The 16,628-nt window shown below is 35.2% G+C and overlaps 1 protein-coding gene across 9 annotated transcripts in view; it reads left to right on the top strand.

Annotated features, from left to right (window-relative positions):
• Window positions 1–16,628, top strand: part of WDFY3 (WD repeat and FYVE domain containing 3) — a 266,585-nt gene that overhangs the window by 70,641 nt on the left and 179,316 nt on the right. For all 9 annotated transcript variants that reach the window (XM_025425680.3, XM_025425694.3, XM_025425668.3 and 6 more), the window contains exon 3: window positions 16,247–16,457. In XM_025425680.3, coding sequence (XP_025281465.1) covers window positions 16,278–16,457 — 180 coding nt within the window. In that variant the 5' untranslated portion in view covers window positions 16,247–16,277. The remainder of the gene's footprint in view (window positions 1–16,246; window positions 16,458–16,628) is intronic.

Genomic DNA, 16,628 nt, shown 5'->3' with positions numbered 1-16,628 from the left:
TCTGTTAAGCATGCAACTCTTGGCTTCGGCTCAGGTCACAATCTCAGGGTCCTGAGATGGAGTTCCACGTCAGACATCATGCTCAGCATGATGGGACATCAGACAACAGTCTGCTTGTCCCTCTCCCTCTGTTCCTCCCTGCTCTCTTTCTCTCTCTTTATAAAAAAACTACATAATTTATTTTGAGGTAATAACCCAGTTTTATTTCCTTTTTTCTCTCTGATACTGGAATGGAAATCTTCCTGGAAGTCTCTCTTCTTTTTCTGAGCCAGGTCCTATTTCCTTAAGGTTTATTATACATGCCGGGTTATTATCTCTGACTAAAAGTCATTCCCTTTCCAGCCCAGGTGGATGGAGGGATGGAAAAACCTATCCAGACTTTGTACCATTCTAACAGTCACAAGTGGCTTTAAGAAAAATGCTTAGCTAAATATTCCTGCACATGTAAGTTTTTTTATTGTTACTTGCATAGCAGATGAAGTCTCCCTTATTTTTTTTTTTTTTAAGATTTTATTTATTTATTCATGAGCGACACAGAGACAGAGAGAGAGGCAAAGAGAGACACAGGCAGAGGGAGAAGCAGGCTCCGTGCAGGAAGCCCGATGTGGGACTCGATCCCAGGTCTCCAGGATCACACCCTGGGCTGAAGGCAGCACTAAACCACTGAGCCACTCGGGCTGCCCTGAGTCTCCTTTAAAGGATTTTTTTTTTTAATGTCAGAGGATTAAAAGGAATAAAAAGGCTAAATTGAGAAATAGCTAAGAATCACTTTAGAAAAAAATTAACTACTTGTATATGACTTAAATGTGGTTCAGTTGAAACTCATTTAAGAAATGGTTTTTATTTGTTTGATTTTAGTAATCATAGTGAATGTATAGTTCTTACAAAAAACAGCAGTTTGTTGGTTTTAATTTAACTAAATTCAGAAGTATTACAAAGTATTTCCTTTAAAGACCTGTAATTTAATGAAGGATAAGCACAATAATTTTGAAGCATTTAGTGTTCTTTAGTTAGTATGTGTTCTTGCAAAATATTTATTTTATGTGTACATAATTTTAATTAAAAAATGGTATTCTAAAAACATATTTCATCCTAATTTTAGTTCCTTTCACTCATCACTGTGTTTTTAAGATGCATCTATGTGAAATGTATGCTTTTTTTTTAAAGATTTTGTTTTATTTATTTATTCATGAGAGAGACACAGAGAGAGGCAGAGACAGAGGCAGAGGTTCTCTCAGGCTCCATGCACGGAGCCGGATGTTTGACTTGATCCTGGTCCCAGGATCACGACCTGAGCCAAAGGCAGACGCTCAACCACTGAGCCACCCAGGCGTCCCAAAATGTATACTTTTAAATGAATATATATGATTATCAACTCTGTTTTAGTTACTCCTCTTCTTAGTGATGAGCCATGATGAACCTCTGAATAGCTTCCAGCTCCCTAGTCTCCACAAACAACAGTACAGTAAATATCCTTTTAGAAGTTATTACCCATATGAGTTTCTTTGGAGTATATACTGAGTAGCAAAATGCAAGATTGAATAATGTGAAACTGCCCTTTAGAGAGGAGAAGTAACTGACACCACAGAAATACAAAGAAGTATAAGAGAATATAATGAAAAATCATATGCCAACAAATCAGACAACCTAGAAGAAATGGATAAATTCCTAGAAACATGTAACTTCTGCACATTGAATCAGAAAGAAATAGGAAATTTGAACAGACCAAGTAGGAGTAATAAATTGAATTAGTTATCAGCAAACTCCCAAGAAGCAAAAGTCCAGGACCAGATAGCTGAGAAATTCTACCAAACATTTAAAAACCATTAATACCTATTCTTTTTTTTTTAAATCTTTTTAAAATTTTTTTAAAATTTTATTTATGATAGTCACAGAGAGAGAGAGAGAGAGAGAGGCAGAGACACAGGCAGAGGGAGAAGCAGGCTCCATGCACCGGGAGCCTGACGTGGGATTCGATCCCGGGTCTCCAGGATCGCGCCCTGGGCCAAAGGCAGGCGCCAAACCGCTGCGCCACCCAGGGATCCCCATTAATACCTATTCTTAAACTATTCCAAAAAATAGAAAAGGAAGAAAAGCTTCCAAATTCATTCCTGGGTGGCTCAGTGATTGAACATTTGCCTTCGGCTCAGGGCATGGTCCCGGAGTCCCAGGATTGAGAGAGCCCACATGGAGCCTGCTTCTCCCTTTGCCTATGTCTCTGCCTCTCTCACTGTGTGTCTCTCATGAATAAATAAAATCTTTAAGAAACAAAAACAAAAAACAAATTCATTCTATGAGAGCAGCATTACTCTGATACAAAACCAGATAGACTCTACAAAAAACTACAGGCCAGTAATTCTGATAAACATAGATGAAAAATCCTCCCAATTTAGCAAACAAGATCCAGCAACACTATTTAAAAGATCATTCAGTATAATTAAGTGGGATTTCTTCCCAGGATGCAAGGGTGGTTCAATATTCACCAATCAACCAAAGTGATAAATCACATTAATAAGAGAAGAATAAAAATCATATGATCATCTTAATAGATGCAGAAAACGCACTTGACAAATTACAACATCCATTCATGGTAAAAACCCTCTCAACAAAGTAGATTTTGAGGGAACATACCTCAACATAATGAAGGCCATATATGAAAAACCTGAAACTACTATCGTACTCAGTGGTGGTAAACTGAGAGCTTTTCCTGTAAGGTCAGGAACAAATTAAGGATGTCCACTCTTAATACTTTTATTTAACATGTCACTGGAAGCCTTAGCCTCAGCAATCAGACAAAAAAAGAAATGTATCCAAGTTGGTGAGGAAGAAGTAAAACTTTATTTCATAAATGAATGAAAATTAATATACAGAAATCTGTTACATTTCAGTCCACTAAATGAAGTAGCAGAAAGAGAAATTAAGACAACTGTCCCACAGTTGCACCAAAAATAATAAAATACTTAGAAATAAACTTAAAGAGGAAAAGACCCATACTCTGAAAACTATAAAGCGTTAAAAGAAATTGAAGCTGACACAAGCAAATAGAACGATATTCCATGCTTATGGAATGGGAGAATCAATACTGTTAAAATGTCCATACTGCTTAAGGCAAGTATATAGATTTAATATAATCTCTATCAGAATACAAACTGCATTTTTCAGAAATCTGGAACAAATAATCTTTAAATTTGTGTGGAACCACAAAAGATGCTAAGTAGCCAAAACAATCTTGAAAAAGTACAAATTTAGAGCTATCACAAACCCAAATTTCAACATATACTACAAAGCTGTAGTAAGCAAAACAGTATGGTACTGGTACAAAAATAGACATGTACATTAATAGAACAGAATAGAGAATCCAGATAAACCTCCAATTATATGGTCAATTAATCTATGACAAAGGAGGCAGGAATATACAATGGGGAACAGTCTCTTCAACAAATGGTGTTGGGAAAACTGGACAGCTGCATGCAAAGGAATGAATCTGGACCAATTTCTAACACCATCCACAAAAGTAAACTCAAAATGGATTAAAGACGTAAGTAGAAGACTTGAAACTATAAAACTCCTAGAAGGAAATAATAGGTAATAAATTCTTTGACATTTACTGTAGAAGCATTTTTTTGGATATGTCTCTTCTAGCAAGAGAAACAAAAGTAAAACTACTGGAACTATACCAAATAAAAAATTTTTGCACAGCAAAGGAAACCGTGAACAAAACAAGCCTACTGAACAGGAAGAAGATATTTGCAAATGATATATACAATAAGGGATTAATATCCAAAATATGTAAAGAATTTATACAACTCAACACCAAAAAACCAAATATGATTAAAAATAGGCAGAAGACATGATTAGACATATGATCCAGTAATTTTACTGTGGGGTATTTACCTAAGGAAAACAAAAATACTGACTTAAAAATATGTGCAGTCCTATGCTTCCTGCAGTATTATTTACAATAGTCAAGATATGGAAGCACTCCAAGTGTCCATTGATAGACAAATGGATAAGGAAGGTGTGTGGGGGTGTGTGTGTGCATATTTGAGCACACACTGGAATATTACTCAGCCATAGAATGAATGAAATATTGCCATTTGCAACAGCATGGATGGACCTAGAGGGTATTATGCTAAGTGAAATAAATCGTAGAAATACAAAAGCATATGATTTCAGTCATATGTGGAATTTAAGAAACAAAACAAATGAACAAATTAAAAAGATAGAAAAGCACTCTTAAATGTAGAGAACAAACAGTAGTTTACAAGAGGGAAATTGGGGGGAGATGGGTGAAATAGTTTAAAGGGATCAAGAATACATTTCTTGTGATGGTCACTGAGTAATGTATGGAATTGCTGAATCATTATATTGTCCACCTGAAAGTAACATAATAAAGTATGTCAGTTATACCTGAATTTTAAGAAAATGGGGACAAAAAAACCCCATTATTTAGGTCCTCTACCAGACAGTTTTCCCTGTATGTGGGTCTTGTCCACATGTCCAGGAATTTAGGGCATTTCCTAACTTGCTGCTTGTTGCTAATTAAGAGGTGTAAAATGGCATTTCCTTATCTTAGCCTGCATTTCTTTGATTATTGAGTAAAGTAAAAATATCTCTTTCATATTTTGACCTTACAGGGTGCTTGTTCATCTTTTATTTATTTATTTTTTTTTTAAATTGGGAAAGCTGTAATTTTCTTGGGGATTTGAATTTGTTATTTGGGATTTTTCTTGAGATTTTTTTGTTGTTGTTAATTGTAGATTATAATCCCTGTGGTTCTAGACATTTCAAATATCTTCTCCCGTTGTGTTATTTTGCTTTTTGCTTGGTTCACCATGTTCTTTGCTGAGCCAAAATATTTCTAAAATTTTTTTTTAGAAGTGGGGAAGAGGCAGAGGTAGAGGGAGAGAGAGAGATGGTGCCCAGTACAGGATTTAATCTCCCAAACCAGAGATTATGACCTGAGCCGAAATCAAGAGTTGGGTGCTTAACTGACTGAGCCACCAGGGGCCCCAAATATTTAACTTTAGATTTTATCACATTCATTTTATTTTTGCATGTTATATAGTTTTGAATATATGCTTAATAAATTCTTACGTGATTCATAAAAATATCTTCATTTTCTTTTATAGTTTTTCCTCTTACTGTTCGGTCTTTAATCCACCTTGAGTCCTTTGTGTATGGCTTTAGGTAGAGGTCAAGTGTGTCAGTACCACCTACATAACAGTTACATCCCTTTCTGTGGTCTTTTTCTAAGGTCTCAGCTGCATTTTGGTTTGCTTATTCTTATGTCAGCCACCGGCTTTACTACCGTGATATGGAGACGATTATTTTCAGAATTTACAATCACATAATTTAATGTGCAAGTTTCATTAAGGTTTTTTCTTTTATTTCTTTTTTTAAGCTTTTATTTATTTATTCCTGCGAGACACAGAGAGAGACAGAGACACAGGCAGAGGGAGAAGCAGTCTCTATGCAGGAAGCCTGACGTTGGACCCAATCCCAGGACTCTGGGGTCACACCCTGGGCTGAAGTCAGAATCTCAACACTGAGCCAGCCCTGCATCCCCTAATCCATTTCTTTAAATGCAATTAATTATAATTGCTTCATGGGTCTCTTCCCCATTTGAGGTACTAAATTTTGCTTTTTAGCAGAATCAACTAAAATGTCTTAGAATGACTATAGAATAACTTTGTCTTACATAATTTCAGAAAGAAAAATAAAGCTGAAAAATAATCTATATTTTCTTCAGTCCTAAGTCTTTGCATGGTACACTTCCCTACCTAAAACAATCCAAATTGTGATTTTTAGAATATTATATATAATTAGTAGGAGGAAGTTAAGTAACAAAATGAAACTTCATAGTCTTCATTTATAGAAAATTGCACTTCTTATAGGTTATATTTTCTGTTTAAGGAGCAGGATTCAAAAGCCTAGACATCTGAAATAAAATACTTTACATTTTTAATTTTAACCTCCAAAGATTCAGTCTCTACTAGTAAATTTATGAGCTAGGAATTTTCAGTTGTATAGCCTATACCTTTGTTCTCCAGCTCTAGTTGAGAGGTTAGCTGTAAAATGGATAAGGAGATGAGCAAAATGAGAATAATGCTGGTTTATGCTTGATCCTCTGGTCCTTCAAGAAAAGTCAGTGATTTTTGTTTAGATTGTTCCCACAAAACAATGAATGTTAAATATTATGGAATGTTTAAAAAAATTAACAAACCTAAGAACACTGATGTCCATCGTCGGGGTCACTGCCAATTTGTTTAAGATAGTATTTTATGTATTAACGTGGCATTCTTTCTAAGAGGAGGATGAAATTATTATAAGAAAAATATGGTAAATTGAGTTGTACTCTGCAAAATTATTCACTTTAATAACTTATTTCCCTAGAATAAAGGGCAATATATTTAAAACATTATTATCAATATTTTGGATGCATTTATAAAATGTATTAAATAGCCAACTGTTAAGAATAGCATTTTCCCTCTTATTCTTCCCCAAAGGCATTTTTTAAAATAGGCTACATGTGATCAACAGTGAAATGATGTAATTAGGACATGGCTATTTGTGGCAATCATTCTTATATGCTACTATTGGAACGATAGAGAAATACAGTTTTTCTTATTCTTTTCTCCTCTCCTTCTACCCCTTCACTCCTCAGCTCCCTTCCCTTGACCCTTTTAGTGAGAATGTACCCCTCAGTCATGAGAATGTAAGTATATTTTAATATTTCATTTGTATAATATCTAATGTAAAAAAATTAAAAGAGAAGCAATTAATATTCTGGTTAGCAAAAGGTTATATCTGGTAACAAGTAATCTTTTTGTCCAAAAGATTCATATTAGTACCACCTTTTTTTTTAAAGTATGTTTCTTTAAGGATTTTATAAAAATAAATTTCATAAGTGTTTTCATTCATATACCTCCGTTAAATGATATTTGGATAGAGGAATTTATGGAAAAGTTTTAAGTGTCAGCAGGAAGATTTCTTGCCTCACTCTATCCACCTAACTATCATGTAGCCATCCATAAAAATGTATTATTCATATTTGGTATGTCAGGTATGTGGCAAACACCAAAAAGTTGAATATAAAAATATATATTAAAAAATCTATTTGAGGGCAGCCCCAGTGGCTGAGCGGTTTAGCGCTGCCTTCAGCCCGGAGTGTGATCCTGGAGACACAGGATCGAGTCCTGTGTCAGGTTCCCTGCGTGGAGCCTGCTTCTCCCTCTGCCTGTGTCTCTGCCTCTCTCTCTCTCTCGGTCTGTCATGAGTAAATAAATAAAATCTTTAAAAAAATAAAAATAAATAAAATAAAAAATCTATTTGATAGTTTTAAAATAGGATTGTTCTATTTAAAAAAATACATTTTTAAATATATATTTATATTATATATATATATTTATAGGTCACTGACTTCAAACTAGGTTCAATGTATGGAAATGGTGGAGCTGCCTGTTCCTAGAGATACCCTCCATAACTTCTAAGATGTTTGTACTATACCTGTGGTAGATTGAGAAATAGCCTCATATGGGATCAGACTAGGTTATTGGCTGTTGACTACAGGCTCAACCCTGGTGGAGAAGTTTATGCGGATCTGTAGTACATGTTTTTCTAGGTGATATGAAGGAGTCCTGTGGATTTGGGGAGGGTGGATGACAGTCAATGGCATAAAAACAGACATAAGGTAAATGAACATGCATTCTTACCAGAGTGCAAAAAGCTGTCAGAAAATTATAAATTTCTATTTCATTTATTACTGATGAGGTTGTGCACCACCCTTATATATTTGTGGTCATTTGCCTTGTTCTGTGAAATGTCTGTCTTTTGTCTATTTTTTTATTGGGTGGTTTACTTTTTTCAGTGAGTTATAGCCATTCTTTATATATATTAGATCAAATGATTTTTTTGTTCATTATAAGTATTGGAGATATTTCATTCCTAATTTGTGGCTTGTGTTGACTTTCTGTTAATTATTCATGTACAAAAGTTACTAATTTGGTAAGGTTAATTTTGTCTGTGTCTAATTTGCTGGGGTTTTTTTTTAAAGATCTTCTTCCTTACTTCCTTACCTTGAGGTTATAAATATGTTTTCCAACATTTTTTCTTATAAATATTTTAAGTTTTGTGTTTCAGATTATTTCTTAATTGCTTTAATGGCAAGGACATGGCGAATATAAGCTACCGAAAGCAGAGCTAGGTGGCTGGAACAGAAAGAGATTCGGATGAGGTGTGGAATGTCTTGACAAATATTTATTTGAATCAGTGATCATGTTACTATGCTGGAGATGTTTAAATTGTATTAAGTAAGATTATGAGCTATCTATGAGAGGTTCCTAGGCAGTAAAAAGAAAATCTGAGGAGGCCATTTTAGGCAGAGGAAAGGCCATGGGGGGAAAGCATGAAGAGTTTGAAATTCCATGGCATATTCAGGGAACAGCGGTTAGGTGATTTTCTATGAGCGTAGAATGGGAGGAGGGATATTGCAGAAGACAATACTGCAAAATTGGGTATACAACAGATTTTGAGAAACGTTTTATGCCTTGTAAAGGGTTTTGGCTGTATTCCACTTGAGGCAGTCATGTCACTTTTAAGGGAAGTTATACTGATCTGTTAGGAATTTTAGGAAAGTGAATACACCACACCATGGAGGGTTGATACACTCACAGTGCCTTACATATAGTAGACTCTTGCCATTGCTCAGAATCTAATAGAATATTTTCCTCATAATTAGCTGCAGAGTCTGCAGTGCATTCTTTTGATTATTAGTGGTCAATTTTCAGTCTTTTTGAAAGGATTTGATATTTAGTAATAGGCAAAAGTTATATGGAGAAAGTTTAGGAACTAAGGCAAATGAGCAAAGTGGGTAATACCATTTTTGGTAAAACATGATATATGATGACACTGATTTTTAGATAGAGTTTATAAAATGCTCTGAAAGCAATTCTAGAGAGGAATTTTAAAAAGCATTTTGAACCATGTTCGCATCATTCTGTGTACATAGCCTTTGAAAATAATTGGTGAGTAGAGCAAAATTTATCTGAATATATGAACTCTGATACTTTGAGAAACATGAAAGTATAGGAATTCACAATTAAAACTCTCATTATTGTATAATTTAGTCTGTGAAGAAGCCAACACTTACTTTCCCATTCTTTTTTTCATTGATAATGTTATTTTTTTTGTTTGTTTGTTTTTTTATTTGTGTGATTTTACTGATCCAATTCTGCACTGTCTTTTGCATTTGTCATTTCCTTTTCATCACTTTCAGATCACTGAGTATATTCCCACTCACACAGAAGTGATTTGTTGTTGATGGTACTAAAGTGACTTCCTTTCTGGATGTTCCTTGTCCTCAAGATTGTTGTTGATACATTGATTCCCTGTCGAAGATTCTGGCTCACTGCTGTTTGTTTTGTCATCATTTGCTTACCAACCAATTCTGTTAGCAGTGATTTTTATCCTTTCTGTCCCTGCCTCCACATTTATAATTCTTACTTTCTGAATTTGTATCTGTTTTCCCTGACTACTTTAGAAAAATATGTTTTGGGTTACCCAATACCTCTCACCAAAAATGGTCATATGGTAATGGTTTACTTTTTCAAATAATAAAATTGAATTTAAACAAACCATAAAGATCGTAGTTGTCTTCTAAGCCTTCTTGTTTTAAAATAAACAGATAAGGAATTTATAGAAAAATTTCCCCATCTTTGGCCTGTTTTAAATCACCTTAACTTACCTTTGGCTTGAGCTGTTTCTAGTTCATTCATCTTCGAAACTTTTGTTGGTCTCTTTTTACTCATTTATCAGCCGTTTCTTAGTCTGTCCTCTTATTTGCCAGGTGTTAAATACTGGGGGAAAGAAGTTGAATATGACGTGAACTTTGCCTTCCATAATCTTATATTGTTTGTCTAGTATTGGAAAAAACAAATAACAGTTATGTAACATTGTGAAAAATGCTGTGATAAAGATATGCACCGGATTGTATGGGAAAGAAGGGATCATCTCTAACAGGGAGATTGGGGAGTGCTTTCTAGAAGAGGGACAACTGACTAGAGATTTTTTTTTTAAAGATTTTATTTATTTATTTATTTATTATTTATTTTATTTTATTTTATTTATTTATATTTTTTATTTTATTTATTTATTAATGAGAGACACACACAGAGAGGCAGAGACACAAGCAGAGGGAGAAGCAGGCTCCATGCAGGGAGCCTGACTTGGGACTCAATCCCAAGTCTCTAGGATCAGGCCCTGGACTGAAGGCAGTGCTAAACCGCCGAGCCACCCAGGATGCCCCGGACTAGAGATTTAAGGGATGATTAGTAATCAGGTCAATTCAGATAAACTGGAGGGGGAACCCCTTCTCCCCTCAAAGGATTCAGGGTATGCAGAGGCACAGAAGTATGAAAGCACAGGAGGGAGACCTGCATGAGACAAGGTATGGGCAGAGTAAAGTTTGAAAGATTGCAGGTCTTTTTTCTTCTGTAATATATGCATTTAGTGCTACAAATTTCCCTCTCACAACAGCTTTCATTGTGTTTCATACATTTTAATAAGTTGTATTTTCAGTTCAAGATGTTTGTGAATTTTTCTTGACACTTCTTCCATGTGTTATTTAAAGGTGTATTATTTAATTTAAAGTATTTGGGGCTACCTTTTGTTACTGGTTTCTTGTTTAATTCCATTGTGATCTTAGAGCATACTTTGTATGATTTCTCTGCTTTTACATTTGTTAAGGCGTATTTATGGCCCAATGTGTGATCTGTCTTGAAGTATGTCCCATGTGAATTTGAGAAGGATATGTATTCTTTTGTTGGATGGAGTGTTCTATAAATATCAGCTGTGGAGGGCAGCCCCGGTGGGTGGCTCAGTGGTTTAGCGCCACCTTCAGCCCAGGGCGGGATCCTGGAGACCTGGGATCGAGTCCCATGTCAGGCTCCCTGCATGGAGCCTGCTTCTCCCTCTGCCTGTGTCTCTGCCTCTCTCTCTCTCTCTGTGTATCTCTCATGAATAAATAAATAAAATCTTAAAAAAAATAGTTATACTTGAATTAAAAAAGAATAATAAAATTTTATTTTACCTTCATTTATTTCTTCTCTGACATTCCTCCTTTTCTTATGTAAATATAGTTTCCAATCTGTATATTTTCAGTTAAGACCACAGGTTTAAGGAATGAGAAAAGTAGATGGATTGAAAATTAGGATCTCAGAGTGAGATCTCACAATTTGAAATTTCAGAAATAGAGAAATTCCTATCGGGGGGTAGGTGAATATGGCCCGAAAGTTTTGGGCCTGCTAATATTCATCTCACTCTGGAGGTCAGTCTCTCCTGCCCTGTGCCATCCACTGAGGCTACTAATAAATGATCACAGAGCTGAATGATTTGTAGTAGAAGTAGTAGAGGTGTGTGGAATGCAGAAATGTGCCAGTGTTAGATAATCACAAATTACGGAAGCATTGTGCTACAAATATTCTTCTTTCATGGATCTTATACAAAATTTAGAACACAATTTGCATAAAATACACTTTCAGAGAATGCTGGGGATTTCAGGTCAGCCAACAGAAGTTTATTTATTCCATAAATGATTTAATTATACTATAATATTAATCATATCAAGTAACCTAACTGTTGTTTATCTATTGGAGTAAATTTGCCTTTGAGGCTGCCAAAACAGCAGTAGAGGCTGCTAGAAGGAGGGGTTCAAGAAACTTGTCTGGGACATGTCCTCAGTGGCTACTTGTACTTGGAAATCATATGTAAGTGAAGTGTTCTTAAATGGAAGCAAGTCGCTTTTGACTTTGGAATATGCTTTTGTCTATGAAGAGAGAAAAATTAAGCAAATTAAGCATACCTAAAAGATGCTTTGAGAAATTGTTTAGTTCAGTATATATGCAGTAGATGAGTGAACTAGATGGTCTGCAAAGGATGGGGAGATACTGGGAATAGGTCTTAAGTGATTGTATTTTGCTATATAAATAAATGAAGTGGCTGATTCATCTGTAAATGAAGAGACTAAAATCTGATAACGGCGAAAAAGGCAAAAAAAACTAATGCTTTAGCAGGCAGAAAGATTAAATTCCAATTGAGGACTGTATCTATAGGTATTTTTCAATGTGTATATATGTTAGATTGCTGAGTTATATAGAACCAGTGTGGTGGGAGTCTCTCTAGGTTTTGCCCTTTACTCTTCTAAAGTGTAAGAAGTTTTGCTTTTCTTTTTCACAGTAAAGGATTTTTTCCCCAGAAGTTTTAAGAATAAAATAAATACCTGAGAAATTACCTGTAATTCTTTGATGAAATTTTAAGATTTCCTTTAGCCATGTGAACTATTTATTTTTTTCTCTTATGGAATTAAGGGATGTTTTTTTCTTTTTTTAAAGGAAAGCTATTGGGACGCCTGGCTGGCTCAGCGGTTTAGAGTCTGCCTTTGGCCCAGGGCGTGATCCTGGAGTCCCAGGATCCAGTCCCACATCGGGGCTCCCTGCATGGAGCCTGCTTCTCCCTCTGCCTGTGTCTCTGCCTCTCTCTCTCTGTGTGTCTCTCATGAATAAATAAATAAATAATCTTTTAAAAATAAATAAATAAATAAAGGAAAGCTATTTTAAGTTTTTGGCTGTGCTACTCAAAGGCAGCTAGTTACTTGAATAATATATTTTTAAAATTTAGGCTCCTTGTTTTATACCCTTCTGTAATTTAAATAATGGCAGACTCTTTAAAGAATTTTGGGCGGAGAAGATTAAAGTATCTGGGATTTTCAAGCATTAATACAGGAGATTAGAATAAGAAATACTGTCTGGGCTCATTGCAGTAATTATCTCATTGCTATTTAAATAACCCCCTGTTGGCACTATGGTGGTACAAATACTTTTGTGAAACAAAATAGGGTTTGTACTAGAAAACTAGTTCTTATAGAGAATTATCTTTATAAATATTTTGAAAACCTCTAGTGACAATATCCCCAAAATAATCATTCTGTGGTTTGTTGTTGTTATTATTATTATTATATTTTGCCTATCTCTTCTCCATTACTCTGTAAGTTTCTTATTGAGCATCTAACAAAGAAATAAATACTTCGCTAATTTTTTATCATTGTGTAAATCTCTAAAGCCAAATACTGTAAAGTCTTAAACTGTTTTCCTTACTTGCTTAAATAATTAAAAAAGTAAATAAAAAGGATTAAATGTTTCATGATTAGGCTCAAAGGAAGGAAAAAGAATTTATTGAATGTAAACTAATGTGTTTGGCGCTTAATAGAAACGAAGTTCTTTTATGTATGCATTACAAAAAGGCTGTGAGGAAAGATTTTACAGATGAGAGAAACCCAGGATTCAAAGGGGTTCACCTGAAGTTACCTGTATCACATGGATATGTTTTTACAGATTTGATTGAAAAGTACTTATTCTTTTTAGTCTCTCATTGCTGAATAGTATTTTAAACATGATAGTTCTTATTCTGAATACTACTTCAAATATAAATATTGGAGTGGAGATAAAGCAATAATCCAGCAATCTGATATGCTTAAGTGTTTCTTGGTAAGGAAGGAGAGAAGGAGGAATCTGAATTTTTCCATCACTGAGATTATCTGAGTAAGAGAAATCCCAGTAAACCCACTTAGCTGATTAATATATATCCTTTTGTATCAGATAAATATTAAATAACGATAGTACAATAGCTTCATTACGTCTAGTTACTGTTTGTCGTTCCGTGATCATGTGGTTCCTTTTTTTAATGAAAGTTGATTAGAATCTTAAGAAAAATCAAAAAAGATTTATTTCCCATTCTACTTGGTGCTAAATAAATTATTTCTACAGTTCCAGTTTCTAAGAATTCTGTAATTTAAAATAAGCACGGGAGGAGGGCACCTGGCTGGCTCAGTCAGTAGTGCATGCGACTCTTGATCTCAGAGTTGTGAGTTCAAGCCCCACGTTGGGTGTAGAGATTACTTAAAAATAAAATCATAGGAATGCCTGGATGGCTCAGTGGTTGAGCATCTGCCCTCGGCTCAGGGTGTCCCGGGGTCCCAGGGTCCCAGGATTGAGTCCGACATCGGGCTCCCTGCGTGGAGCTTGCTTCTTCCTCTGCATATGTCTTTACCTCGCTCTGTGTGTGTCTCTCATGAATAAATAATCTTTTAAAAAATAAAATCATAAAAAAAACGCACGTGAATATGAGTTAGGTGGGAAGGGTACTTGACCAGGAGGTAGGAGGTTTGGATTCTCATCCAGTTCTTTATCACTGTGAGATTTTGTGCTTATTGCCCTTGTCTCAGGGCCTTACATAAAGGTAGAGTTAATCCTCTTGTCCACCCACTTGCTTAAGTTAGAATGAAGAGCAAAGGAGAAGATCTGAAAGTGCTTTGAACTAGAGTATTATAGAGTAATAATACTTAACTTTTAAAAAATGACATAGAACCCTTGGAAAGCTGAGATCTCTTAAAAATGTTTTGAAGTGTTAGGGGAACATGAATCTAAATCCTCTTCAGGACTGTCTAGATCATGAACTTTAGCTATGGGCTAAGGAAAAAGCAGAGATAAGCATGATCTAAAATGTTAGCTAATCATCAAAAGTTATAATTCACTTCAAATTTTGTTTTTGTTCTGGGGCTCTCCAGGAGTATAAATAGCACATAGGTGATTTGAATGTATTTATTGAAATCCTTATATTTGAAGGACTTACCTATTTTCCAAGGATGAAATACATTAAACAGCTTTGAACTGGATGATCTTTGGTTTGTCATTTTGTGGTTTAGAGGCTCTTTTGGCTTTTGCCTATGTGTCTAAGTACTCTCCCCCATGGTTGGACCCCTTAGAGTGTTTTAAGTGCTCTCAGGACAGCAGTCACTTAGCATGGCGGAGCCACTGGCGGGGCTCTAGGCAGTGTCTTTCTACTCCTTACCTGGGATGAGTCACCTCATGGCCTCCTGTTGCAGTAGGCTAGATCCTAGAATGCATAAGCATGTACCCGTGGCCAAATATGGAATTCACTCAAAATTCTCAAGCATATGTAAGATGCCAGTTCTTAGAGTATTAAAAATCAGTAGACCAATGTTTAGTAAGTAGAGCTCTAGCCTTGCAGTAATCTTTTATTTCTTAAGAAATGGCATTACTGGCTAATGTGGTTATAGCGCAAAATTAAAAACTGATCTTCAGGTTATTCCTACTTTTCTACAGATTAAAAAGCTAATTGCCTTTTATCCAAATTCTGTATATTCATAATGTCTTCCCAGCCCTTCTGGTTCCTTTTTTTAAGATACCCTCTTTTTGTATCTGAAATTAGGTGATTGCTGGAGCAGTTAGTGGTGATTGAAAAGGGCTGATGATGCTTTCTGAATGCTTAGTGTTATTGATTCTGGTACATATCCTAACCCAGTGGTTGGTTTGTTTATTTCTTAACTGCAGCTCTAGTCAGGAATACATTTTACATTGTCATTTAGTATGCATGAATCACCTAAAATAAGTTGCATGAAATAATAATTCCCCTTACCATATGTATTTCAATATCTTCCATTTCACTTTTTTTAACGTGCATCATGATCCACTAAATGAATTAACATGACTTGCCAGAGTTTCAAACTATAGTCTGAAAAAGTGATCTTCAAGCTATATGAAAATTTTTACTGTCATCTTATGATTTGTAAAATACATTGGGATGCATTCATTTTAATTTGTACATTTTCAAACTGTAATAAAGTAGACTCTTCAAACAGGTACCCAAAATGCAATCCTTCATCTAGAAAAAAAAAATTAAAAATAGAAAACCTTATGTTTCCAGGGGCATAGGCTGGTTATTTGTTTTGCTTGTTTGTTTTGGAGTGTTTTTTTTTTTTTTTTTTTTTTTTTATTGGTTTGGTGTTTTGAGATGAGGGTGAACTTTCTATTCTTCATTCTTTTTATATCTGCTCAGCTATTAAGCAACAATATTAATAGTGAGATTTGTGGTCCCTTTATTTGTTGAACTTCATATGACTTAGTTGGAAACATTTGACACTTGTCCAATTAATGTTCTACATTTTATACACATTGTGCCAAAGCTAGTAGGAATATTGAGTGCCATGATTCCTAATATGTCACTTAGGGAGACTTATCAAAATTAGCTTTGCCTTTCTACATTTTCTATTTAAAGAAGAAGAAAAAAAACATTTCAAACAGGATTTTGTGTTTTTCTGGCTTTTTTTAAGCTCTTGACCTGATCAGGATGATGACATTTTGACTGTCTACGTATGAACATCTTTCCACAGAATTAGAAGTGTTTATCACCAACCAGCCAAGATGAACATGGTGAAGAGGATTATGGGGCGACCGAGGCAGGAGGAGTGCAGCCCCCAAGACAATGCCTTAGGACTGATGCACCTCCGCCGTCTCTTCACGGAGTTGTGCCATCCTCCCCGGCACATGACTCAGAAGGAACAAGAGGAGAAGCTGTACATGATGCTGCCAGTGTTTAACAGGGTAAGTCCTGGTTGCCAAGGCCAGGCCTTCCAAGGCAGGGTGGCACTGCAGGAATTTTAAGGTTATAATAAATCATAGGTAGGAAAAAATGATAGAATGAGTTGTTTTTGTTGTTTTTTTTTAAATATTTATTTATTCATGAGAGTCAGAGAGAGAGAGAGAGAGAGGGAG

Source organism: Canis lupus, chromosome 32 (genome assembly GCF_003254725.2).
Source record: "Canis lupus dingo isolate Sandy chromosome 32, ASM325472v2, whole genome shotgun sequence".
NCBI lineage: Eukaryota > Metazoa > Chordata > Mammalia > Carnivora > Canidae > Canis > Canis lupus.
This window is presented reverse-complemented; position numbering and strand designations above follow the sequence as displayed.